Source organism: Rissa tridactyla, chromosome 8 (assembly GCF_028500815.1).
Source record: "Rissa tridactyla isolate bRisTri1 chromosome 8, bRisTri1.patW.cur.20221130, whole genome shotgun sequence".
Classification (NCBI taxonomy): Eukaryota; Metazoa; Chordata; class Aves; order Charadriiformes; family Laridae; genus Rissa; species Rissa tridactyla.
In genome coordinates this window covers 30,526,905-30,554,244 of record NC_071473.1, presented here as the reverse complement: position 1 = coordinate 30,554,244, position 27,340 = coordinate 30,526,905, and the positions used below count along the sequence as shown (strand labels likewise).

The following is a 27,340-nucleotide window of genomic DNA, read 5'->3' as shown; positions in this document are numbered from 1 at the left end:
CTGCTTTTTATCTGGTTATCGAGGAGGGAAAAGAATCTTCTCTCTTTTTTTGTGGTAGTAATAATTTTTTTCATGGTTCTGGAAATAAGTAACATACAATTTTAAGAGGCACTTATTAGAATTATTCATAACTTTCTCTTCAGTTATTCGATGAATTTTAAAAATTTGAGTACAATTTAACAACAGTAAATGTTCATTTATTATAGCAACGTATTACTTCAAACTCATTTGCCAAGTGGCTGCAGATGCTACACATCAAGCTGTTTATTTTCCCAAATATTTTGTGGGTTTGTATTTTTTTAAAAAAAAAGGCTTGAAAATAATAAAAATAATAATTATAATAATAATAATAAAGAAGAAGAGTAAGAATTAAAAAAAAAAAAACTGAAATGTTAGAAAAGGTTCGTTAAGGTAGTTTGTGAGGGGCTCCCGGATTCGTGGCTGTCCAAGTTAGAGGTCACTGATGTCACTACAGTGATAGTGGGATTGGTCAGGTCTGTTAAAGTGGTCGCAGTGCCGGGTGGAGTGAGTGCGCCGCTGTCTGCTGAGGGCGGTGCCGGAAGTGAGGTGCCATCAGCTTTATCGACACCCCCATTCTCCTGCCGCAAAAGGTTCCTTCTGAATTTGGCTCTTGCGTTTTGAAACCAAACCTGCAAACCAATCCCAATTGATTTCTTTACCGATGCTTGTTTTGTTTTGCTTATTTTTGTCTTTGTTTTTGCTTTTAAGTCACTTTTTGGATGTTTGTTTTTTGAGTGGCAAATCACCTAAGTCACTCTACAGCTTCACTTGCTACTGGTAGCGCTGACTTTTTCACAGGCGGGACCCTGAGCACAAGGGCCAGCGCTATGGGCGCTCACTGGAACATCGCAGCCCAGCATACAGACCTCGTAGAGCAGCCTTAAGAAAAATCTGCTCGATCATTCACCCAAGGAAAGCAACTTTCCTGACGGCCATCTGATGTATTCTTGGGTTGGGTAGGTTTGGGGTCAAGACTCATGATAAAGATTGAGGCGAAGGGTGAATGAGCAGATTTTTGCCAAGGCTGAAAGTTTGTCTTGATTTTTCTAAAATACTGAAGAGGAAGGAGGGGTAATTACACCATCCCTATCATATGGATTGTTGATATGGGTCACCCAGTCTTTCCGTTCTGTAAGGTTCACTGAAAATGTTTTAGGTGACATGTAACACAGACAAGGAATTGCTGCTAATAGATTCTCCTTCTACCTCAATCACTGCCCTTCTTTGGCACTCTGCATATAATACACACCTTGCTTTAACTTCACTGAGCTAGCACACACCTGATAGGGATTTTTTTAATGTAATTTGCTGGGCTGGTCTTTACAAGGAAGTGACTTTTTACTAGGTAGGCCCTTAGTGGTATCAGTTGTCTAACAGGCATTGAGAGAGGGAGACAGCTGGTCCTGGAGAATCATATTGTTCAAAGCTTGCTTCCTACATACTGGGGGATCTGCTCACTGAGGGGCCACGTTAACTTCTTCAGGGGAGCCCAAAGGCTTCACCCAGTGTGTATAAAATGAGTAGATTTGCTACTTCTACCCTTAAGAAGGTCACCACAGAGACGTGGGTATCTACTGGGTTGGTAGACCCTGGAGACAGTTTCCTCATGTTGAGGATGCAAGTAATTACAAATCACATTTTAATATTTGGCTGCCTTGGGGTGGTAGGGCATACATTTGGCTCTCCTGCCATGTAATACCATACCCCTCTGCACACCCACTAGGGACAAACCTAGCAAAAGTATGTCTACATATATCGCTATAGTTACACGTAAGGGAAAAGCTATTGACTGGCAGGGGTAGGGGAAAATTCTGTCAAGCCTGTGATGTGGCCTCTTACCTGCAGAACTCTCTTGGTCAGGCCTGTTTTCTGGGCAAGCTGCTTGAGGTCCTTGGCATCTGGGTTGTGGTTGATAGCAAAGTAGGACTTCATGGTACGAAGCTGGTGGTGTTTGAAGGAGGTGCGCATGCGCTTTGTCTTCTGGGATGGGGGATAAGGCTGCTGGTCTCTGTCCAAGTGATCTGCCTCGTTCTCATTACAACCTGTTCAATAAACAAAATGAAACAAGGAATTAGTGGCCATGCATCATGTAGGACAAAGGAATCAAGGCAAAAATGTTAAGTCACATACTGTTTGGAAGGAAGGAAACAAGCAAGAAAGGAAGGAAGGGCTAAGATGGTGCAAGGATAAGTACAGACGTGGTAATTAAATGAGACAAAAAAGATCCAGAAGATGACCTTTTCCTATTCTTAAAACACGCCATGTCCCCCAGGCCTGTACCTACTAAGGGCAGACTTAAAAAGTTCTCTCTCCTTTGGCATTTATTTTCAAACAAGTCTTTTCCCTGTGGTGATGGTTTTGCTTTGGGCATTCAAAGAGTCATTTGAAATCTCATTCAGATTTTGAAATCCCACTCATTGAAACACTCTTAGCTTGAGAGAAGAATAAAGGTCAAACCTGCATTTTGAATGTTCCTGAGCTTTTCCCCCAAATCACAAGCACCAATAAGAAGAGATATACAGCAGCAAAGTTTGTTATGACAGTTCATCAAGAAAGCGTAAAATACGGAGGTTTTTGCTGATAAAATAAATGCTTTTGGACTCTGCCTGGGAGTTTATATGAACTGCTCAAAGACCTTCATCTGTAGAAGATGTCTAGAGAGCAGTTGCATCAAGGCTTGATCCAGTCACTCGATCTCAACGCCAGTCAGCAGTAGCTCTTAGTTGGTACTGATTTAGGACATTTCTACAAGCAACCAACTAGTGGCCCAGAACTTTAAAAGAGTTTCCCTGATTCAGGGTTTTCGAAGTGTCTATGAATGATGAATTTGTCTCACATTACAATTTTATGGGTGTGAATTGTAAGCAAGAGTTGCAACTCTTCAGGGATCGTGACATCATTATTTCATATTGGTGAAAGGAATTGTAGTATTGGCAAAAGAAAAAGGAAGATATCCACCTATATTTTTCTTTTCAGCTTAAAAACAAAGGTTACCAATTTATAGGATCTCATTTTATAAAGGTAGCTCAGTCACACAGGAGAAAATTAATGATGTCATCATAGCAGGGGATATTAATTAAAAAACAGCTAATTAAAAATGTTTCAAAATGTCGGTAAACTAGACCGTTTCATTAGTTGCTCTTTTGAATTTTTGAACTACTTTGCAATAGTTATTGGGTTATTTACTAGGCCTAGTTGATCCCTATTTCTCAAAAAAAGAAAAAGAAATAGAGAGAAGGAGAAAGAGGGAAAGCACACAATACAGAGAGAGACTGATGTTGACAGTGCTAAAAACAGAGGCAAAGCAACTTGAAACCAGGAGAAAATAAAAAGCTTCTTGAAGGTGTTTTCTCTTTTGAATTATAAGACAAGTCAACATGAACAGATGCTGGTAAGACAACACTTTGACAGAAAATCAGGTGAATATTTAATTATAGCTAGATTCGCTTCTAGTCTTGCTAAGAAGTATATCTGCACTTTCAAACAAAGTAAGCTGACACTTCTGAAAATATCAGGAGTTGAAAGTTGCCTTAAACACTAATTCAGACCAGATTTGGATTGTATTTACTACTTGTTTTCACAAACAATCACGCTGCCTTCAGTCAAACTACGTGGGCCGTAACTTATGAGCTGACATAAATCAGAGTACCAGAATTCAGTCCTCAGGTTTTACTTCAGACAGTTGCAAGCTGTTTGTTTGTGTTGTTTTCCTTGGGTCGCTCAGGTTTACAGCAGCAACACAAACTTCCTTGGGCTCCTCTGTCCTGCTTACTGCCTTTGTTTCAGTGATCTATTTTTTTGTCTGCGATCTACTTTATTTTGGCTTTTATCTTCAAGAGAAAATGGGAAGAGGGCCTCAAGCATCCTCGGACGATCCTGGTTTATGCAATGATTAGCTCACTCTCTATTTTACGTAGGTGACACAGCATTATGTGGTTTGGACACATCATGGAGCAGAGTTTTACACTATCTCCTGGAGAACTAAGGGAAAGCAAAAAATCGGGCAAGACATTATTGCTCATTTCTTTGCAGAGGGGTTGGGGGGTTGTTCAATTTTGCTTTGGAAAGAGCTAGAACAGTTTGCTTTTTATTGCCAAGAATTCTTCAAGTGAACTCTTCATATTTTTCACACACACACACACACATATATATATAATGAAATAAAGTAAACAGCTCTTTGAGCAACAGCTGTGTAAAATATTTTCCTAGGGAAATCTTCTTCACCATCTCATTTCTATATCCTGTGGGCTATAAGTCAACAGTTTCCCTCAAAATACATATTAATTCTATGATATAAGAGGTAATATAGAGAAAGCCTTGAATGTTTTAAGTACTTTTGAATAGTTTCTTCCATTTTTCACATTAATTCCAGACAGCTCGCAAGTATGAATGGCTTTTACCTCATAACATTTTGAGTTATTTATTGTTGTGTTTCCACTTTACAACCAAGGAGCTGAGAAACAGAAATTAAACTACTAAACAAAATACAGAATAGAAAAGCTGTTGTAGATCCGGCAGCAGAATCTGATTTTCCATTCTGGCCCTGTGCTCAGCTCCCCAGAAACAAAATGTATACACAAATCTGAGCCAGGTACTGCCGGATCGCTTGCAAATACATGTATTTTTATGCTCAGCTTGGTGAGGTTTTTGGTTTAATCGTAGTTAGTGCGCTGTTTTAAGTGTCTGATGCGTTTTCCATAATGGCTTGCCATATCGATGTGGACACCCTACAGTCGGGGATACCGGACTGGTTTACTGGGGATGTTAAATTCGTCGTTCTCACCCAGCGCCGAATGACGGGAGTAAACTTTTGACATGGCTCAGAAGTTGCCCGCTCAGAGTGGGAGCACTCTCCGCCGGCTCGGGCGTGCTTTAGCGCAGGTAGGCGATGTACGGGCTAGGGCTGCGCCTCTGCCCCTCGGGTCTCCTCTCCCAGCCGGGGAGGGGCCCAGGGAAGCCCCGGCCGGGAGCGGAGGACCGCGCCGCCTCCGCTCAGTCCCGCGGGCTCCGCGTAGCCCCGCCGGCTCGCAAGCCCAACCCGCGGTGCCGGGCCGCGCCGGGCGGGCTGCCCGCCGTGCAGGAGGGCAGCAGGTACCGCAGCGAGCGCCCGGGAGAAAGCGCCCGCCTGCGGGCTGGCTGATGGGTTCTTACCCGTGTCCCGCTTCTCTGAAGGCGGCACTCATGTATCCATTTAGTTTTCAGCGGACTGGTTGCCCTTTGTAAATGATTACGTGCAGGAGCAGTTACTGAATCACAGGGCAGGGAACGAAAAATGCGTGTAGGAAAGTGGCTGCCAATTATTTAGACATTTATTTTTTTTCTTTCCAGAAACGATTTCATCTACTGCAACTCATTTCGTAACTGTTAGAGATTCGTTTTCCTCCCCCTGGATCTGGAGCGCGGTGGGTCAGCGGGCTGGACTCGTTTGCACCGGATGCACAGTTTGGCTGCAAACTGTACTTTCTCGAGACCGTGTGTCAACCCTGGACATTGCTAGATAATACTTTAAAAAAAAAAAAAAAACCCAAACACAACACGGCCTTAACAGATCAAATTTCTCAAACATCTAGATTGAGTCCAAAGTACCAGATTCGATCCGGTTTGGGTTTAGGTTGGGGGTTTTTGGTTTGTTTTTTTTTCTCCCTCTCTCTCCATTGCTCGGAGGATTCTGTGAGATCTCAGTGAAGTGAGTTGTATTTTCATAATGGATAGTGCTTTTTAATCTCATTTGAAGTCAGTGGTACATTTTATATGCCCCGTTGTTGTAAAGAAGGAGAGTTCTAAGATTAGGACATGAAAACTATGACGGCATTCGCAAATAATGTCTCTCTTGAGTCCTGACCTGAAGTTTTGGGGGATGTTTTATCATAGCCGCAATTTTTCATCTTTCCCTAATTTCTGGTCCCAATTCTAACCATAAGTTGTCCCTAGAAAAATTTCCATTTAGGGATCTGGGGAATTTGGGTGATGGTGTGGGGATCGGAGATGGGCGCAGACCGAAGAGCGGGCGTACGGGAAACCCAGCATTGGAAGCCGGGACTGAATGAATCCTGGCTGCGCTACAGGTTCCCTTTTCTTTAGCAGCTTTCAGGATTGATTGGAAACCGCTCCGTAGCCAGGGATTCCAATGTCATCTTCAATTAACAAGGAACAATTAGCGCAGTGATTACCCTGGCTCCAAGGTCTACGCATCAGAGGAGATGAAATAGCTTTGCAGCTACCCAGTTCCCAGCTAAAGCCCGTTCACAAGCAGCCCCAGAGGAGGTGCCGGGGGAGGGATGGAGGGGGCTTGCGGGGGGGCGATGGAGGGTTGCTTATGAATCGCAATGGTGGCGGAGGGGAGAAAGCTCCGGGCCGAAATCAGTGCACTTTTATCGACCTGCGTTTCTTGGAAGGGGAGGCCCTGACCCCTCTCCCGACTCCCCGGCGGAGCCAGCTGTTGGCAGCACTCCGCCGCTGCCCAGCCCGGAGCCCCCTGCTACCTGCCGGAACGGCTTCCCACTTCACAGGGAGACACCTTGTACCACCCTCCCTTCCATCACACACCCGTCTTTCCTCGTTAACGTCCACAGGGAATTTAAGTTTCACTAAAATAATTTTTGGAGTCGGTAGCTTTTTAATTCGGATTTACCCTTACTGCTTTCATCTTCCATCTAATGAAACGCTGCTTAATCTGCTTGATGATACCTGAAAATCCTTTACCTCTGGCCCCTAACACTGTGTGTTTAGGCACGGTTTGGGTACTTAAATGACTGTAATTAGGGAAGATATTTAATAAGGGGGAGAACTTGTTCCTTTCCTACCCTTGAGAGCAGAAACCGTTCTCCTTAATTACATTTGTTAGGGCTTAGTTACAGGGAACAACATTTATTCGTTGGCCTCTTCTACAGTTTGATCGTTTCTGTGCCAGTAAAACAGAACTTTTTAGCCTGAAGAATTAATTAGCATGAATATCTATATCAAGTTATGTACATACTTCATTGGCTTTGTAGGAGCCATATACTATAGCTTTTATGCAATTTTTTTTCTTCTAATTTGAGGACTAACTGGTGAAGTGCTTTTTGCTAATAAAATACAATAACAGTATTTCAGGTTCCTATAGAGAAGAACGCTGTGGTTTTGGGGTCGTGATTTTTTTCCCTTTGCCTTTTCTTTTTTTTTTTTTTTTGTCTTTACCCTGGGAAGTGGCTAAGTTTGGGTGTTTGACATTAATAGGCGAAGACAGCCTTTGAGGAGGGCTGCTGTTAGCTTTCCTGCAAACGCTCCAACCCTCAGAGGGCTGTTTGTTTGATTTTCCAATGGTTAAGCAAGATTTGGCCTGGCTGAGTTACTCACGCACTGCCTAGCTGAGGGGAAGCCCGAGAACACTCTTTTCAGAGGAGCGGGAGGGAGGTTCGGCGTGCGTTTCCCACCTGAGTTGTAGTTGACGATGTCCACTCCCAAGGCAGGGCTCTTTCGTTTCCTGGGCCTCCCCTTCTGGACTGTGCCAGTGCCGTTGAAGTAAGGCAGGGCCAGCCCTCCGCTCTTGGCGGCCAGCTCGGTGTAGCTCAGCTGAGGGGGATATTCTCCTTGCAAAAGGGACTCGAAGTGGGCCCTGCAGTAAACCAGGTTGTCCTTCATGCCAAAGTGATCGCCTGTGGTCAGAGTCTTGTTGCAGGTGGTGCAGGTGAAGCAGCTCAGGTGATAAACCGACTCCCTGGCTCTCATGACCATTTCAGAGGCTGAGATCCCAAGGTGGCAGCGGGCACATCTCTGCACGGAGAACCTTCTGAAGGAAACAAAAAAGTGGGCATCAACTAGAAAGGCAAAGGCAGACCTTGCCCCAGTGCCGCCCACCGTCCCTCCCGGCCACGGGTAGCCGGCAGGGAGCTTGTCCCCGCCAGGGTCGCTCCCTCCCCGGTCCCAGGACGGCCCTTGCTGCCGGCTGTGGCCCCTGACCCGCCTGGTGTCGGTGCTCCGGCTTGTCTGGAACGCCACCGGGGAGCCAGCGGTGGGGTCCCGGGGTAAACGCCTCGCACTGTCTGCTAAACGGACCTATTCTCTCAGGACCTATGCAAAAGCCCTCCCGCTGCCGGAACCGGGAGGGGAAATCAGTCCCCGCTCCCCTGGCGTTCGTGCAGGGACGAGAACAGCCGCGGGGAGCTGAATCCCGGGAAAGCTGTAAAGCAGGGATAAACAGTGCCGGGGCCCGGCCGCCTGGCACCCGCCGCGGGGGTGGGCAGGGGGCAGCGGGCTCCGCCGCCGCCGCTCGCCGCCCCTCCCGCCACGCCAGCCCCGGCGCCCGCTCCCTGGCCCGCGGAACAACCGGCTACGGGCAGAGGGAAACTTCTGCGCGGTCTTACGCTGGTCTCTACGGAAGGAAGCCGCGGATCAGCAGGTGACCCGAGGTCTTCTCCTTCGCCCGTTTGCGTACGGCCACGCGTGCTCAAGTCGGCGTGTCCCCGGTCGATCCGTTCAGTTTTTAAACGTGCGAGACTTTTCGGAAGGGACACGTTTACAGGATTAAGGAATCGCTGACTGCGAAAAGCTACCTTTGAAAGCCCGTGTGGAGAAAAGAGCGTTTTGGTTCATAATGTCTTGTGAGAGGGTGTGCTTTTGAACCCATGGGGACTGATTGCTGTACCTGTAGTAATCCTCCTTGCAGTAAATGCTGCCGTCCTTGGCAAAACAGGTGAGTTCTGACTCCAAAGCCAGTTTACATTCACAGCATTTAAGACACCTGAGGTGCCATTGTTTGTCAACAGCCAGCAGGTAATATCTGTCTGAGATCTTCCCTCCACAACCAGCACACAAAGCAGGCTTCTCGGGGCTCATTGGGGGCATGTTCTGCAAAACAACCACACCACAAGGGGATGAGACAGGGAGAGAGAGACAGGCAGGCACTCCGGGCTGGGGACGGGCTCCTGCGCAGGGCCCGGGGCTTGCACAAAGAGACCGAACTCTGGGACCAAACTGCCTGCTCCCGGCGGGAAGTTTGAGGGAGAACCGGGACCATCCGCGCTAGGAAAGTGTTTACCGCGATTCAGCTTTCGTGTTTATCCCATTAAACCTTTCCTAACGATCTAATGTCATTTCAATATGTGAAGGCAACTGATTAGGCCTCAGTACGAAAAGCGGAGCCCATTCTTTTCCGAGGTCCCGAAGCGAAAGGCTCAGCTTCCCCCTTACTTTGCCGTTTTAATCTTTAGAGCTCTCCACAAGAGCGGCACTTTGAATTAGGAAAATACCGGTTTGCTGCACCAAAAGTTTATGTCAGAGGGTGCAGGCTTGCACCGATTTTCCGGTAAATTTTCACCAGTGCTTAAAACAGCCAAACCCCCGTCTCTGAAGAAAGCCAGGCCGTTTAAAACAGAAGTATGAGAAAGGAGACAGGTGGACGGTGTAAAGAACGTGAACGCTCACCACCCCGGCCAGGGACATGGACAGAAAGGTGGCACAGGCTGGTTTCCGCTAAAACTAGCGTCTTTTCATCATCAAACTTCTGCAAGTTGCCATTAATCTGCTCCCCACGAGGAGTGTCGCTCGGGACAAAGGGAGACGGGGGGACGGCGGAAACAAAAGCTCTGCTGTGAAACTTGGGGTAGCGTTTGCTGATAAAGTAACGGGGGGGGGAAAAAAGGAAAATACCGAAAATCTTTTTCTAAAGTCGCAACTGTGTTAAAGTGGCAACTCCGCGCTCGCTTTCCAATCTGGAGTTGTGTTCCTCGGACTGTCTCTTTTTTTTTTTTTTCCCCCAGCAATTGAAAAGGCGAGTTGAATTTACATTGCAAATCCTCATGTAACAAAGCGGGAGTTTATTTAGGAGAAGGGGGGAAGGATCCTATGGCTCAAAGCCTTAAAGCAGTTTTCCAGGCCGTTACTTTGTGCGCAGAGCCTTGTGCGCGATCGGCGGAAGCCCTACAAGTTGGAGAAAGGGAGATCTCGCTTTGCACAAAACGCAGCGTGACACTCGGTTTCTCCGCCGCCATCCCTTAGTACATTTATGAAGGTCCTTTGACTAATAAAAGAGGAGATGTTACTGCTAGCAAAGTAGTCGGCGGGCATAACATGCAGAGCGAGCGGTGCCTCTTTGTATCAATCCCACACTTCAGACCAAAAATGGTTACGAAAAGTAAGCGGTCGCGGTTTGCGGTTTAATTTAGGAGGTGCCAGGACTGCAAAAAAAAGTAAAGCACACCTCAGAGGCTCCAGCTGCAGCCCTGCTCGGACGGGGCAGAGCGGCCGCAGCCAGCCGAGCAGGGGGCAAAAGGCTGCTTCGCTGTGAGGGCTGAAAACCCGTCGCTGCTAGGATTTAAAATATTTTCCCCCGTTACTCCAGAGAGCACACGCAACCACATTGGTTAGACAAACGCCTAACCGAGCCTGGCCAGCGCAGCACCCAGCGTTACGGGTGGGTTTGCAGGGAGCTTCGGAGGGGTCTCTACAAGCAAGGGGTGGCAGGGAACGGGCAGGGGGAAGCGGGGGCTTTCTCTTCCCCAAAGGCAGGGTCTGTCCCGCTGCGGGTCCATGCTTGCAGGGACGCCCTTTCAAAGAGTGCCAGCTCCTTTCTTACCGTTTCTCGGCCGTTCATCTGTCCCCCCTTGGCCAGGCGGGACTCGGTCTTGGATCGCCTCTCCATCTCCTCCATGATTCCTTGGATATGGCCTCCGGAGATCCCGTGGAAAAGCATGGCTGGGGGACGGAAAGGACAAGTATTTTCTTCTGCTCTGCACCCCACTATTTCCATATACAGACCCCAGAGTCTTTAGATCATCCAAAATGTTTACACCGAGGCGCAACAGCGCAGGGAGGGAGGTTGCAATAGGAGCTTCTCTTTGCACAAGCACCGAGGGCTTCCTGAAGATGTGCAGAAAACAAACAAGGGGAAGAAAATGTAATAATAATTAATTTTAAAAATAAAATAATAAAAGCGAGCTAAAGGATCTGTTACTGTTCTGGAGAGCTGGGGCTCCTGACTGGAGAGACTTGGACCTGGGGCAGTAGAATCGGTCGGGAAAGGATATAGTTTTGAATACAAAGAAAGCAAAAAGAAGTGCTATTTTCAGCAGTCCCTGGTTGCTTTAAAGTTCCCAGTGCCTGTAGGTTGGATTTGGGACTGCTGCTTTCCGGAGCTCTGTCCAATTTGTTAAGAGACTAAAGCCAGCCCATTTTTGATAATTTAGTAGGAGGAGTTCTCTCCCTTGAGCTGCCACTGATTTTTATTCAGACAACAAAGACCTGTCATACTCCTCTCAACCCCTAGTGATGGGCAAGCAGTGACAAACATTACAGTGGGGCTGTGGGTGGGGTGGGGTTTATTACCTCCCCCAAACACGGAGTCCCGGGAGTTGGCGGCGGCGGCGCCTGGCGAGGGGCAGGGTGGCCCGGGGGCCCCGCTCCCCCCGGGGGAAGCTCCGTTCCGCGGCCCCTTGGGCTGGCACCGCCGCGGGAAGGGGAGAGGGAGGAGAAGCGCCGTTGTGGGGCAGCCGAGGCAGGACGGAGCGGAGCTGCCAGACCGCTCCCCGCGGCCGCGGAGGGGGTGGCTGGGCGGGACGGCGGGCGGGGGCTTCGGAGGCAGGAGGGCACGGCGTCGTCCGGCTAGGTCCCGGGCGGATGGAGAGTTTACCGGGGCTTTACCCGCCCTGCCGCCGCCGGGGAGCATCAACCCCGCGGGACCCCCGCCCGGGCCCGCAGTAGGACCTCCGGCACCCTCCGCGGGCAGATGCGGGGCCAGTCCCGGCCGTCGACGGGGCGGGCGGGCGCGCAGCGGAGCGGAGCCGCCCGGGGATGCTCTTGCGGGGCTCTCTCCCCCCGCCCGCCTCCCGGCTGCGGGCTGCGAGCGATCATTGTGTGCCGGGGACTGGGGGATGCATTCCTACCCGGCTAATCTCTCTCTCTCTCTGCGCTCCCCCTCCCCTCCTTTTCCCTTTTTCCTACTTACTTTTCACACCACTCTTCCTTGCCTTTCCCTGGAACAGCTGCCGGCTGTTTCCTGACACCTCGATCCCTACTGAAGGATCTTCCTGGCGGCAGTTCTGCGCTCCCTGTTCCCTGGGGGACGCTCCACACCAAACCCGAGCGCGACTAGTGAAAGAAGTACCCCAGCCCCCACTTCCTTTCCAAAGCATCCCGGAGACATCCTCAGGGGCTCCTCGAGTCACCTCTTCCATGTAACCCAAGATTCAGGCAGCCAGTTTCCTCCCTTCTCTTTCCCCCAAGTAGCTAAAATTGATGTTATTTGCAGATTGAATGTTGCTACATTCCTCCGAGTGCCAGAATACAGCTCATAAAACACAATTTCACACAAAGATGAAGTCAATCAAGTGAAATAAGCCGGGATTTTTTTTCTCTGTTGGCACACTAGACCCTGGACAGCAGGGCTGCTATTTACTGTAAGTAATGTAATTAGCCCTTTTGGATGGAAATCAATGTGTTGTATGTGTGTGTGTGTGTTTTAATAAGAGAGTAATAGCTATAAAACCGACGATACTCAAAAGGGTAAGGGAATCTCCCTTAAAACGGGCAGATCCCTCTACAAGCCGCAGTCTCCTGCAGAGCTCTCCCGGTCTGGAAAAAAAAAAAATGAAAAAGGGAAAAAAAAAATCTGTGTGTGGGGAAGGAGGAGGGAGAGACAGGCTTTCCTTGGAGAAAACAAGTCAATTAACACAACAAGCCATCAGGAAAAAATAAACAAGGTGATTCAATCCGGGATACGGGAGCTGTTTGCTCGGGATCCCCCTCCTTCCTGCCGGCCCTCCGCCGTGCCCCGACTGCTCCGGGAGACGGGAGAAGTTGCTTCCCTCTCGCCTCAAATCCCGCCGGAGGAGCGGCGGTCACGGCCGGCAGCCCACGCGGGACCGCGCCGCCCGGGAAAGCGGGCGAGACCCGCTGCGGGGACGGCGGCTTTGCCGAGCGCTGCGGAGCCGCCTGGGGAGGGAAGGAAGGTGGGGGGGGGCGGGGAGGGAGGGAAGGAGGCAGCGCCGGGGCTCCGGAGGGAGGCGGCCGCGCTCCGGGAGGGGGGTTCACCCCTCTGCAGGAGGGTTTGCTCCCCGCTCACCCTGAGCCCACGAGCGGCCACAGGCGTGTGCCTACCTGGCGTGGGTGATTGCAGTGGTTGCTGTCGACAGAGACGAAAAAAAATCTCGCTTAGAGAGGAGTTTATTTCTAATAGTTGCAATATAATCTTTCCACTCTACTGGCACGTTCAGGGCTTTTTTTTTTTGTTGGTTTTTTTTCTCCTTTGAACGAAATGTTCCTTTATTCCTGTCCAGATATTTTGTCTCTTGGAAATGGTCTGCATCTCCCATGGCTCCCGTCTTGCCAAAGATACCCCGGCGTGTGCCAGGCACGGATACCCGCCGACACCCGCCCGCTCTGTCCCTGCGCACCCCCCCTCGGAAGCGCCGCCGTGACCGTGTCCCTGCCGGGCTGAGGACGGTCAAACTCATCGCGCCCGCTGGGGGAGCCACCCGGGGTGGGGGGGGGGGGACGCCGCCGGCTCCATCTCCCTCCGGACGGCTAAAATGGGGAGGCTGCGCTCCCCGAGCGGGCTGTGCCCCCGCCTCGGGCGCTCCGGGTGCGAGCACCGCTCCCCCCCCCGCCCTCCCGCGTGTCTGGCGTTTGCCGTCTCGGGTTCACCGAAATACTATCTGCAGGTGCAGTGGCAAAGGGTTCGGTCCGAGCCAGGGACACCAAAAATATTGTTCGTTAAATTCCCATCTCTACCTTAGCTCGGCGGCGCCGTTAGGAATAATTGGGCAGACTCATAACAAAACTCAGAAATGACTAAACCTCCTCCGGTTGGGCACACTTAATTAATTAGAGGGTCCTTTCTTTCTGCTCCATCAGGTACGGTTAAGGATACGCTACTAGCTATTGCTGCTCCAGTAAAGGAGGCCAGGGCTTTGCAAGGCGTTTTCTGATTAACATCCTAATGTTGGCAGACCACTTCTTACCTAAAGGGACACGGAAAGTTTGTTGCTAGCATCAAACGTGACTTCTCCGTTTCTAAAAGGCCTGTAGGAGATCAAGGTAAATCTATTTCAATGTTCCTGAGATCTCATTCCTCGCTGCGAATTGAAACTCCGCTGCTCTAAGGCAGGCTGGTAGCGAGAGGTTGCCATTATAGCACGAGGGTCTCTATATAGTTTTGCTGGTTTGCTCGGGGAGGGGAGAGAAAAGCTCACAAAGAACACGACAGGGAACCTAAAATCCAAATCTACCGGTTTATCCCTTACGAATCCGTCTGCATTAGCACTTCGCCTCTGAACGCAGTTTCTCGTTGCAGGGTACTTTTATCTCCTTTCGCCGCAGCATTTCGGGAAAGGTATCTGATGTGCAATATTCAGAATATTTCAGTAACATGACAGGGGCTCTCAGCTTTTCTCTGTCCGTAAGGCTGTACCCAGACCGACAAGCTAATGAGCAAGAGGGGGAAGACATCGCTACTGAGGTTTCCGCAGGTAAAACGTTCTCCTGCGCGTCGCCACTGCCCATCCCAGGCTGCAGCGCTCCCAGGGACCGCCTTGGCCGCAGCCCTTGCCCGGAGCTTTCCGGGCGCTCGCTGGAGCCATTTCCACCTTCGTAATTAGCATGTGCCCTGGACAGATTTCAGCATGCGGCCACTGGGATCCGCTTTGCTATAGAGCCCTTATTCTTCTTGGCCACGGGCTACAGTCTAAAGCCTATTACAGCGTGAACGATCTTGTGTTTAGTTCCGAGGATTTAGGACAAGGTCTACATGCAAATTAATAATTGACCAACAATAATTAGAAGAAAGGGGAGGGTACTGAGGCGGTGGGGGTGGGATGGGGAGGAGGGGGAGTTCTTCAAGCAGCAATGGTTTGGATTTAGTCTATCCTAGATAAGGCCGTGGCGCGTCCCGGGCTGGTGGCGAGGGCGCTGCCCGGAGCAGGGCGGCGGGTCGGCCGCCCCCCGCCGCACCAGGGCGGCAGAACTTCCCACCCTCTCCCCCGGGTACCCCAACTTCTCAAGACTCTTCCAGTTTAATCATTTCCAGAAATTTAAAGCGCGTAGTAATAACAGCAGCAGCAGTACGCTCCCGTTGCCTGCGAGTCGGGTGGTTAAAGCCAGGTCTATTTTTAAATCCTAACGCTATTTTCTGCTCTGCGAGCTTGTGGTGGAGTACAGTGCTATTAATGATCGACCTCATCTCTTTGTGAAGTCCGCGGCTAGTACAAGCAATCTAGACACAAAGAAGGAAAAGCTGAATAGAGTTACATCTCTCGGCGGTGGCATCAAACGTAGCTAATGTCGTTTTCAGCATTTAAATGGGTTGCGTGTTGGTTTTGGGGTTTTTGTTTGTTTGTGGGTTTTTTTGTTGTTTTTTTTTTTTTTTTTTTTTTAACCCGACATTGTTTAAAATTCCCCTTTGGTGTCAGAAACAACATATTTTACCATCACCGTCTTTCTCCTGCCTCTGGTCCTCTCGAGGGTACGGCAGACCAACTTTGGGATTATTGTGTTAGAGAGACGGAGAAAGCCGATGGGCTGAGGCACCAGCCCCTCTTCCCCCAGCCTGCGCAGAGGCTGGCGGTACGAGCAGCACTAAGCGCAGGGTATCTTTAACCGTAAACATCATCGAATTAAAAACCCCAAGTCCCCAACATGCTTGTACCTCCCGGTAATCTGAAAACATGTAAATTGAGACACGTAATCATTTGCTTAAGGAGATGATACTGAAATAAAAAAGAATTATGTGCTTTGCACAGAAACCCCAGACACATATCTCCATAGTCAAGCGCTGTGACTGACCACAAACAAGTGATCACACAGCCAGCAAAAAGCGGGAGAGGCAGATTATTGTCTAACACGAAACTGTTCACCGCCAAGGACGTCAGCATTGCTAGCTTCTTAGTTGTCTGATATAAACCGTAATCATATTTGCACTCCGGTTGCAACTAAGCCATTGGAAATTATCATATTTTGCTGCTTTTGAAAAGGAATCCCTTACATGCTAGATTCACAGACAGGTGAAAGGAGCCATTGCATTAAAAGAAAAAGAAAAAAAAAAAGAAAAAAAAAGAAAGAAAGAAAAAACCTACTGGCTTTTTTTTTTTTTTTTTTTTTACTTTTAATTGAGCTGAATGGCTCAGTCTTCCCAGACTGCTATTTTTCTAAATTAAAACACAGATGCACCAAATGTTGTCTGCGAATACACCTGGGGAAACGACCATTCTGTGTTGTTTTAAAAAAAACTACCACGCCAAAGAAACACCCCGCAAACGATATCCGTGATGTTTAAATAGCTGCATTGCTAGCAAAGACTCATGCAGGAGCTTACCTTGAGACCTTAGAAGCTTCTTCCAAAATTGTACCCTCCTTAATGAGTGATGAGGGATGGGTTTTGGATGGAGAAGAGACGCAGTGATCTAGCCAGTAGATGGAGGTTGTTCCTTGTTCCTAGCAGAGGATCCCTATGTTAATTAAAATAAACAAGCTGCTTGGTGGAAAGATTTCTCCCCCCCTTCTCTTTCTCCCCCCTCTACATAGCCTCTAATACAGAATTGACGTGAGTTTCTAACCTCTGACCTCTCATCAACGTACACTTATACCTGCCTTTTATTTTCTGTTTGTTTCGAAATATTTTCCAAAACAAAATAAAAAATAAAGAAGAAGAATGAATGAAAGCAAAAATAAATCCCACCTCTCAATTTTGGCTGGTTTGTTGGATTTTCTTGATTAGCTGTCTCGGCTCCTCAGTAATCAGGTGAGGTGTTAATGGGGAGCTGGTTGTAAATAAAACTAATAAAGCAAAGAACATATTAGGAAATTAAAAAAAGGCGAGGACTGAGAGGCTGCTAAAAATATTGTAGCGAGCTGAGCGTTTCCCCAACATGTCGGTTTTTTCGTTCTATGCTTATTCACAGCTGAGCAGCGAACCCCGTGTTGTTGCCATCTCTCTACATTTTTTTTTTTTCAAATCTCACTGAACCAGCCATGGACTGCATCAACCCTTCCCACTTTCATAAAAACCCTCTCAAATGGAGTCGCTAAACAGCAAACTTCAGCCTGATCTGATGTGATATGATATACGGATTCACGGAACAACCTCGCTTTGCCAAACCCGATGAAACTGTGAGTTGTCATGCAATACTACGCAGTCAAACCTGGGATAATTGTAAAAGTGAACCCAATTTAACCCATTAGAATAAAATCAGATGCCAAGATGAATCGGAATCATTGCTTCTTAGGTGACAGTACTGATGACAATTGATCCACCGGCTCAAAACAATAGAAAAATATAGGGTCGGGAGTCATTTCTCCTACTCGGAGCCTCCCTCCCCGGGGGGGCGCGGGGAGCCGGCGGCGGGGCAGGAGCCGGCCCCGGGCCGGGCTGCGGAGGGGCCGCGGCCGCGCCTCTCGCCGGCTGTCGCGGAGCGGCTCCCGCAGGAAGGGGCTTACTGCGGGGAGCCTGCGGCCAGGGAGCGCTTTCTGGAGCAGGAACGCGAGATGACTTCTCGCTTTGGCTTTGTTTGCCTGTTTTTCTTAACTCCTGTGACAGTTTCGGTTCTTCTCCCCTGAGCCGTCTGACCCTTAGGTCTACGTGGCCAGTTTGGTAATCTATTAAAAAAAAAAAAAAAAAAAGGCAGTCAAGGGATGCCGATGATCTTCCTTGGAGTTTGCCAGGGAGCGGGGACCCGGCGGCGTGCGGAGGAGGCAGGGCTCTGCTCCCCGCCGAGGGGCGCACCGGGCGGGGGTCCGGCCTTGCGCCCCGGGGCCGGGCGGTGGGGTCCCGCTCCGCCTCGGCTCTGCCGGCCGCCGGGGCTGCCAGCGAGCCGCTGCCGGCGGGGGGGGAGCTCGGCAGCAGCCGGGTAACAGCACGGCGGCCCGGGGAGCCGCTCTGCCCGCCCCGGGCTGGCTTCGTCCTGGCCGGCGGGGGGAGGCCTCGCGGCGGCCCCGCGCCCGCCCTCCCGCGGGCAGGGCGTTGGAAGCCCGGGGCGCAGCGGGGGGCGCAGCGGCTCCGCGTCCGCGGTCGCTGTGAAGGTGGGGGTGCGGCAGAGAGAGCATCCCACCTAACAGGAGCTCACCTGGAGAAAGCAGCCAGGGAGGTGGCGGGCGAGGGGGTGCCGAGGCGGGAGGGGGCTTTACTTATGTCGGGGGACTGAAAAGCCCTGCAGGAGGAGCGGGTTTGGGGCAGGTGACCGTGAGCTCCGAGCACGCAGAGTTTTGCTTTCCCGGCTCCGGGGCCGTGCAAGTCCGTCTTACTCCCGTGGTCTGGTTGGCGAGAACTTTTAAAGTCAGGTTTTTATTAAACCCGCTGGCGACCGGGAAGTTTAAAGCCATCCCGGGCAAAAGCGGGAGCAGCCCTCGGGTGGGATTAGCTGAACCCGGCAGCCTGTGCCGGGAAGCGGCTGACCACGCAGGGAGAGAGGTGCCTTCACGGGGCTCGCTCTCTTCTTAATCTCCCTCAAATAGCAACGGCCATCTGCGCCAAGGTACAATAATAAGAATTATTATTATCATAATCACCATGGTTGTTATTGCCGCCACTTTGAGGGAGGGGGCCGGGGCCTTGCCGGGGCCCGGGGCGCTGGGGGGGCCAGTTTGGGCTGGCCCCGGCCCCCCTGGCCGGCGCAGGCGGCGGTGACCGCAGCCGCGGGCTCTTCCCCGCTCCTCCGCTTTCTCTCTAAAGCGCCTAAAACATATTTTTCCCCCCCAGTTACCGTCGCTCTAATGGGAGCAGGAGACAGAGGAATATGCAAGGCTTATAATAAGCCACCTGCTGCGTCGCGCCTAACTAATGTTATGCTTTATTTCATTATTACTGCCGCGGCGGCAACATAACCGGACCTTGCGGTACAAATTCCCCACCTAATACGACAGCCGGGAGAGGAGGACCCCGCCACGTCGGGTGGCCGGTGGCCGTTCAGCGACAGTGACCGATGCTCGGCTCCTGCGCACGGAACCGGGACCCACCTCGCCGTGGGGCTGGGCTCAGCCCGCAGCTTTGGGGTGCACAGCTCACTGGGTGCGTTTGTAGCTGTCTCTCCCCGCAACGACCCCCCTCCCCATCTATTTGCATGCACACGCGAAGCTATATAAACACCAGTAATAGTCTCATACGTTAAATCACTGTTTGTTAGCACAGCTATTCCAAGTCATTTCAGATACTTGGACTCAGTCTGTTCAATACAGCTTCAACCTATTGACTCGCCAGACGAGATGTTCACGTGGACCCAGTTGCTAAAACGATGAAAACAGACTTTAGCTCTAAACTGTGCTACTCGCCCATCTGACGGATGTTAATACACAAACGAAATCCATTTGGATTTTTTTTTGTTACCAGAAGGCTGCGCTGACGTTCAAATGATCTAAATCTTAGCATCTGGAAGCCTGTACGAGCATCTTTTTGGAATAGGTTTCAAGACATTTCGTTCAACCAAAGCTGAGGAAGGATCAAAATGGGACAGCAAGCGACTGATAATAGTTTCCCGTCTAAATGAAACTGGCTGCTTCATTTGAAAGTACACAAATGAAAAAATGCCTTTCCATTTACTACAGCCCCTTCGGGTAACCCCACACACTTCCACCCAAGGTCCATCTCGGAGCTGCTGTGTAGCATCGGGATGTCCCCGAGGCCACCCCGCTGTCCCCCCGCTGGCCGAGAGCTCGGCGGGGAGAGGAGACCAGAGACCAGCTTCACCTCAGGGATACTCGCTGGGCTTGGGCTTCCTCCAGGATTTTCAGGGCGCAGCAATTCATCGACACTATGATAGGACGTATTATCTGAGTGCCGTTCAACCTTAATGAAGATCTGGGGGACACAATAAATACAATAGTCCGGATATCAATAACTTTAGCAGGAAATAAAGGAGGACTTTCGTGTTAATGAAACAAAGATGAAGGAGCTCTTGGCAAGGTTGCCTCTAAGGTACCGGAGTGCTCAGTACCTCCTGGGTGCTCATGAATATCTGTAGTGTGCTTTACACTTCATATTATGTTTGCAAACAGAATTCTTTTGTCTTTCAAAGGCTTTTACAAACTTGGACACCAAACAGACCGATGTTCAATCAAATACAAAGAATTTAAATTATTCAGGAACCCAAGCGATTCTGTTGAGCCTTTCTTTCTCCCATCCCCCACCTCGGTGCCGGGGATTTAATCCGGTAATGAGTGTGTCAGGGAGCCTCCTCGGGCACTGCCCCGGGGCGGCAGGATCAGCTCCCGGGGTCGGAGGGTGGAATAGCCGGCCCCGGCCGAAGACCCGCGGCGGAACAGCCCGTCCCGTCCCTTCCCTTCCCGTCCTGTCCCGTCCCGGCGGCTTCCCCCACCTCCCCTCGGGAGGGCTCGGGGGCCGGAGGCCGCGCTGTGCTCAGGCATCCCCGAGCTCATTGTACAAAGACGTCGCAGCATCGCCCGGAGCAGCCGAAGGGGACGGATCACCCCGGAGGGCGGATTTCCCCGCGTACGCGGCGGGAGCGCTGCCGCCGCCCCGGGCACCCGCCTCTGCCGGCGAGGAGCAAGGCCCGCCTTCAGCCGTGCTCACAGCACAGCAGCACACAGCACACACCACCACAACACACAACACAACGTCGTCCCTCCCTCCCCCCAAACAGCCGAAACTCCTGGGCGTACCACAGTCATCCACAATTCTTGGACATCACGGTGCATACAAAAGTAACGTTAAATAAAGCCGTGGGATTTCAGTGATTGCATACGCCCGCTTTCTTAGTTTCTTTTAAAGTGAAATCAATTGTATTATGGGATTGTAACCCGTTCCTTGTGGTGCCAAAGAAAGGGAAAGGGGGGATCAATAATGCGGCGTCTAAAACACACGTGCACATACGGTTCAGTTTGTGTTTTATTACAATTAAAATGCATTTACTGGGAGCCAGGATCAGGTACAGCAAATGCCAGTATTCCAGGAGTGGAAGCCACAAAGAGCTGATGGGCTTCGGTTTCGCAGCCGCTCTCGCAGAATGAAACACGTTAATACTCATATATTAGAAAAAATAACGAGTTGAAGCGCTTCTTTTAGAACTGACCTTTCACGTTAACTTGCTCATGTGGACACTGCAGAAGAAATAAAACAAGTCGTTATTGCATTACTCAGTAATCAGTATGGAAAAGCCCAACCCTGCTTATGGTTAACAAGAATTGTTAATGATATATAAATCATTTGATCTATTGTGCCCTCCAGACTAAAAGGAAAATAATGGCAACCCCAAGCAAATGGTCCTAATTAGTGTCCAAGAAACCACTTCCTAAATGTATCCTTCCAACTCATTCTAGTTTGACTGTCCAGAACAATCTTTTGTTCTTAAACTTCTTTATTTTGTGTGTAACTGCAAAAGTGCTCTGCATACCGGAGCTCCGAAAATAGCTCATCTAAGAGTACAGCACACCACCAGGAGCAGAAGGGAGGACGAGATGATCCCAGTCTCTCAGCGTCGCCTGTAAATAGGTCCTGATAATTTGAAACTTTATTTCCACAAAGCCTTGCCTCCTGACAAGTCTCCTTAGAGAAGTACCGAAGGGGATTTCATCAAAAAAGCAAGTCTCCGCCGCCACTCAGACAGCAACACAAACTTTAAAAAGGAAAAGCTAAAATCGGACCCAGGACCAAGCCCTGCATATTCCAGCTGACTATCACACGCTTTCACCCACTCTCTCCACCGCTTTAAAGTGTGATCTTTAAGTTAAATACACTGTGGATATAGCCATATATACCACACTTGTAGTACTCAAGTGGAGATTCAAGCACCGACTGGAGGAGTAACACGAGCTTGGCCGGTGGGTTATTGTGGCCTTGATCTTGTCTCCACTGAAAGCAACAAAACTTCCGGTGTTTGCTCCCCCGGGAGACCTCTTTCTTGGATGTACAAACTACAAACTGTTATTTCTCATTAGCTGGAGTACCAGATGATGATGCTTCATGAAAAACACCCACCCTTCCACCAAATCCCACATCTTTTGTCACTTCTCTATCCCACTACAAAACATAATTCCTAAAGTTTTAAACACAGTGCTGAAAAACTGAGCTACCTTGGAGACAAACCTCATCTTAGTCCTATAATCTTTTTTTTTTTTTTTTAAAGGCAAGATTGCTGGAAACAGACTTTCTGGCATGCTGGTTCTCTTCCTAGACGTGACGGACTTGCCAAAGGGAACAGAACTTCTATAAAATGACAGTCAATTAAATAACTCCTGTGCAGTGCTCTTTATGCTATTTCCAAGAGATAATGCTAATGGGAAATGCTGCAATATTTTATTTTAACTTTAAGAAAATCCGTCAACGACCTTCCCTGGACTTAAAACGTCCTTGACTCGTTTAAAGTCATAGCAAAACACAGAGGATGGGTTGCCAACTCTTACTACTCCAGCATAAATGATTTTACAAAGTCGCGGAGACAACACACAAGCTGATGCCGAAAGGCAAGGTTTCATACTCACATGTTTGCATGCAGAGCCCCAGCATTTACCTCTCTGCAAGTGGGAACTTGTGAGAGCGCTAAATAACCAGTAACTGGATCCAGAGAGGTCTGCTGGCCAGCCTTAAAGCGAAAACAAACAACCTCAGCTCTGAGGAGTCTTCAGCTCTTTCGGGTTTCATATTGCAAGCGAGTTGGATATTACCCTCTTATAACTGCTTAAATGAACCAGGCTTGCTAGGTGATTCATGATTAAATGCATTTATAAAGAAATTATAGTCTGTTATTGACAAAGTCTTAGCAAATAAATAGATGGGGACAAGCTACAGGAGCGAATGCGGCGTACCTACAGCTATCGTTCTAACACAGCCACAGCTTCGCGACTCAGAGACACGGTACGCCGTGCCCGAATCCTCCCGAGCTTTTCGGTGCGGCGGGACGGGATCCGACCGCCAGCCCCGGTGGCGGCCGCGCAGGGAGGAGGGCCGCGGGCCGGGCTGGCCGGCTGCGGGGCGAGCGGGCCGGTCACGGTGGCGGCTTCGCGGGACATCACGGAACACTTACACTCCGTTCACTTTGGACGTTCCCCCCTCCCCCCCCCCTTTTTCTTTTCCCCCACTATTTCCTCTTGCCTTTCCAAATATCAGCTCCTCGATTTTTTACTCGTGAAACATTTCACGCAGTTACCAGAAAGCACTTGACATATTTTACTGCTTTTCAGGGCTCCTTGACCAAAACCAACGTTTATCCCCCCAGCCTCCACGCTACAAGGTGCCCCGCGGTTGCAAGCCCGGGGCTACCGAGCCCCTGCGTCCAGCAGAGGAGCAGCAACGGCGCCGGGGAGCAAGAGGTGGCTTCAACACTCGATTCCTCTCACCCTCTGCTCCGGCGGGGCCGCAGCCAGACGCCAGGGACGGGGAAGGGGGTGACACCCCCTCTGCTGCAGGACACCCCGGGTGCCGCGGGGCGCTGGGGGGGTTCGGGGAGAGGCACCGCGGGTGCGGAGTCACTTATCACATCTGCACGCCGCTGCCGGGCGATTATCGGGTCATTTCTTCCGTAATGCAAACCATGCGCTCACCTATTACATCAAACGCCGTTCCTGCGAACGATGCGTTTGGTAACGGAGGGAGCCGGGGCTCGCGGGAAGGAGGCGCCGGGCAAAGTTTTCTGGGCTCTCCCGCTGTTTTTTCCTCGTCTTACTTCCAAACTCGAAGGCCGAGGGGCTCTTTGCAGCCCCCTCTTTCCCCTCTGCTGGGCTGAGCGACAACCTCCTCCCCGCTCAGCCCCCGCTCCTCTCCTCTGCCGGAGGATGCGCCGAAGCCGCCCCCCAAACCCTCCTCCGAGCCGTTCCGGCTGCGTGGGGCTCCCGTGGCGGCGTGGCCGGGAAGGGCCGGTCGCTCTGTCGCCGCCGGGGCTGCCCCGACGGCGACAGAGCCACCGGCCCTTCCCGGCCACGCCGCCGTCTCCATCCCTGTTGCTCCTCCGTGTAGGTCCAGTGTCCGTGTTTAGGTACCTGGGTGCTTTTTGGGATAGGGGGTGTCTAACGTGGCCGTGCTCCCCTGGGATGCTGTCCTGCATCTGCTGGAGGCACAAGGACTCCCTAGTTGGGGTACGGCAGAAATAAGTGTCAGTGCAAGCGTAATTTGTGCCTTTGTGCCTATGTATTTTGATAGCAGTTTAAATTGTACGGCGACGTAGCTTCTCTTTCCCTATACCTACCTCCTCAGCCTATTTCTTCGGCGAGTCCAGTGCTGGTCTTCAGCACGGTCTCAGGTTGCACATGGTGTTTTTCAGGAGACATGCTCTTACTCTTCAAACCTCCTTCTCAAGCCTCAGTCCCATTTCCAACCATAATGCCCGCGATGAAGCATTTCTGGTTTCCCTGCCCCAGACTTCTCAATCTTGGCCCCACTGGATCTGTTTCACCGCAGCCAGCTATCTCCGAAAGCCCACAGCATGAACTGGGAGGCTCAGGAGCCTTGGTGGAACTGAAGCCCTGCTGCTGGCCCGTTTCACTCAAGCCCTTGTCCCCAAACTTTTTGCTCAGTCTTTTCTAGTTACCCACATGGATTTTGTCCTTTTTCTCAAGTTGTGGCCTCACGGTGACCCAGGTTCCTTTCTGGTTCCTCTACCGTTGGCTGTTCCAGGGTAGTGATCACCTCTTTACTTTTTTTTTTCTTTTTCTTTTTTTTTTTTTTTGCCTTCCCAAACGTGACGGTTCTGAGGGGACACAGCTGCTCATCAGATGTCCTCCTCCACGCTGAGCGTCGGTTCACTGCCTCAGTTCCATCTTCCCTCTGTTCTCTCCCACTGAAGTCAAACCCTTGCTGGTTCTGTGTGTAAATCAGACACTTTTCTCTCCCACAAGCCCTAAGATGAGCAGGGACTGCAGACAGCAGCAGAGAAAAGGCTTCTTGTCTCTGGTTCCAGGCCCAGACAATCTGGGAAGATCCCAGAACAGTTCAGAACAAGAACTGCAGATAAAGTCATGCTTTACCCCGAACCTGAGCATTCCTACTGGAGTGCAACTGTCAGAGAATTTAGCTGCGTGTATTCAGCAGATATAGCAGGATATACGGGTAGATGCAAACCATGGTTTGTTACAGCTTATGACTTGGCCAAGTTAGGATAAATTTTCACTTATTTGCAAAAGTCGCATTCCCAAGGCAGAGGGCTCCTACCATACTATCTCCTGCCAAACACATTGTTGCTCCAGAGCAGGGGAGACAGGCGTTGCTTAAAGTTATTGAAAGTACTAATGTGAACACAAGAAAATATTTTTTGATACCCTTATATATAAAAAAAAGAGCTATATCTTTCCAGGCTAAAATTTTGCATAATACTTACCCTAAAGCAAAGAGGAACCTGGAAATTAGGAGCTTAATTTATTAAAAGTGGCGTAGTTCTAAGGAGCTGAAAACAAGGGAGACAGAGGGCAGCTTTACAGACAGTGCGATACTGGCTCCACCTATGAATATGTGAAAAGCACATTGTTCAGCAGCAGTGAATAGCTCTAAATAATTCTCTTTAGGATTCAGCAACTGCATCAAATTGGTTTCAAACATTTAATTTTATTTATAAATTCATGTAATGTTCTGTGTGGTGCTTTGCAGGATCCAAAAATGTGTACAAACACTGTGCCTTATCTGGAAGCTTATTTTCTTTTCTAGGTCTGTCTTTATTTATTTGATGTATGCATCATCTGCCGTGTTCATAATAATACTCATCAGTCTAGTTCATACAAACACTCCTTCTACCTGAGGTCACATCCCATGAAATTATTTCCTTATCGTGGACGTCTAGAAAAATAACCAAGGAAATCAGCAGCTAAACCAATGATATAATCTCAGTTTACCTGACATTTACATCTTTATTTATAAATGAATGTGCACGTTCCCTTGTGCTATCACTGATTTTGTGTTTAAGTGCTCAGTGACCCCACTGACGTAAATTCTGATGTACCGCAATGGAAGAAGAGACCTGGCTCACCAATGCTGCAGCTCCACAGCAGTCCTTTGGAAATCCCACACCTAATTTCAGCGCACACAGCTAGTTCTTAACAGCCATAGAGACATTGGCCCTCAACTACCTTAAAAGCTGTACCTTATATACCATATTATTTGAATTTATTTGAAAAAAAAAAAAGCGGTATTCAGGATAGGCATTGCAGCTGAGTTTGGATGACGAAGAGAAGATTGAGAAGGCATCTGGCAGAGGGAGTGTAGATGGAGTGCTGAATGACAACTACTCATTTTGTCCTTACAGATCGAGATGGTGGATTATGCAGTTTAGCAGTTCTGACCATAACAACAACAAAGAATAATATAAGAAAATCTGTATATAATAAAATGTCAAAAATTGAAGATATGTTGGTTTCCCAGCTGAGTACCCTGTTTTATAGGTGGGTGAATTATGTATTTCAGTTAACGGAATGCAATAAAACTAGGCTCGTTTTTGCAGATGTTGGTCCCAGTTCTGTAATCCTTGCTGGATTTAACTTCAGTAGCAGTTTGACAAATTCTCATTTTTCAATGAAAAAATGTTTTTAATAAAAATGAGCAACTGGTTTTATTGATTTATTCCAAACCACCAAACCCCTACTTTTTGAGAGAGTAAAAAGGGACTGGCAGGTAAGGCCTGTACTGGTCCCTTTGGCCAGAAACATCTGCAGGTGGGAGCAAATTGCTTGTTCTCAGAGAATGACTGGTAACTGGGTTCTTGAGATACAGAGCAGGCTTCCGCTGAGCAGTGCTGGTGTTGCTTGTTGCAGACACGAGGCCCTGAACATGTGAAGGAAGAATGTCCTATCGGAGGCTTTTTGTAAAAATCACGTGGAGGACAGTGCTTTGGTAATAAGGGTTTTGAAATCAGGTTCAGCGACTGAATTCAAGGTGGAGTGTCGCCATAGGAATCTGAACTCTCTATTTTGGTGGAAAGACATTGCTGAAATTTATTCTCACATGGCAGTATCTTCCATTAGCTTTGTGTGCCTGCGCATGGTGAGATACTGTTTAGGGCATTGAAAAGGGGCCCATACAGAAGGTCATGTTGTATGTTGGGAGGCTGTCAGATGGTACCATTTCTGTTGCAGTCTATTTAGTTCTCTCAGATCATGGGAATTTTTCAGGAGACCGCGGGGAATTAAATCTACAAAGCTTTGATATGCACAAAAATGTTGAGCTTAGATCTGTTGAGGAACACGCTATCTTTACAGCACATTTTAGGAGCAGTGGAAATGAGTGTTGCCTGCCAAGAGGAGTGTCCTCTGCATAGTCTCATTCAGGACGTGTTCATGGAAACACATCTTCTTGCTTTGCCACTTGGTACCTCCATACACAACCCAGAAAACGGCATTAGAGCAGTACATACTCCCAGGAAAGGTTTAGTAAATTCTTTGAACTGGCAGCCCGGGATGCCGTTATTTCTCGGTGCTGATGGTACGG

The 27,340-nt window shown here is 49.4% G+C and overlaps 1 protein-coding gene across 1 annotated transcript; it reads right to left on the bottom strand.

The window, feature by feature from the left end:
- Positions 1 to 392: 392 nt before the first annotated feature.
- LHX9 (LIM homeobox 9) lies at positions 393 to 12,170 on the bottom strand. The gene is given in 8 exon segments (XM_054212002.1): positions 393 to 650; positions 1,861 to 2,063; positions 7,434 to 7,789; positions 8,645 to 8,847; positions 10,574 to 10,692; positions 10,788 to 10,797; positions 10,799 to 10,857; positions 11,942 to 12,170. Coding segments are annotated over 8 exon segments (1,437 nt in total).
- Positions 12,171 to 27,340: the final 15,170 nt, after the last annotated feature.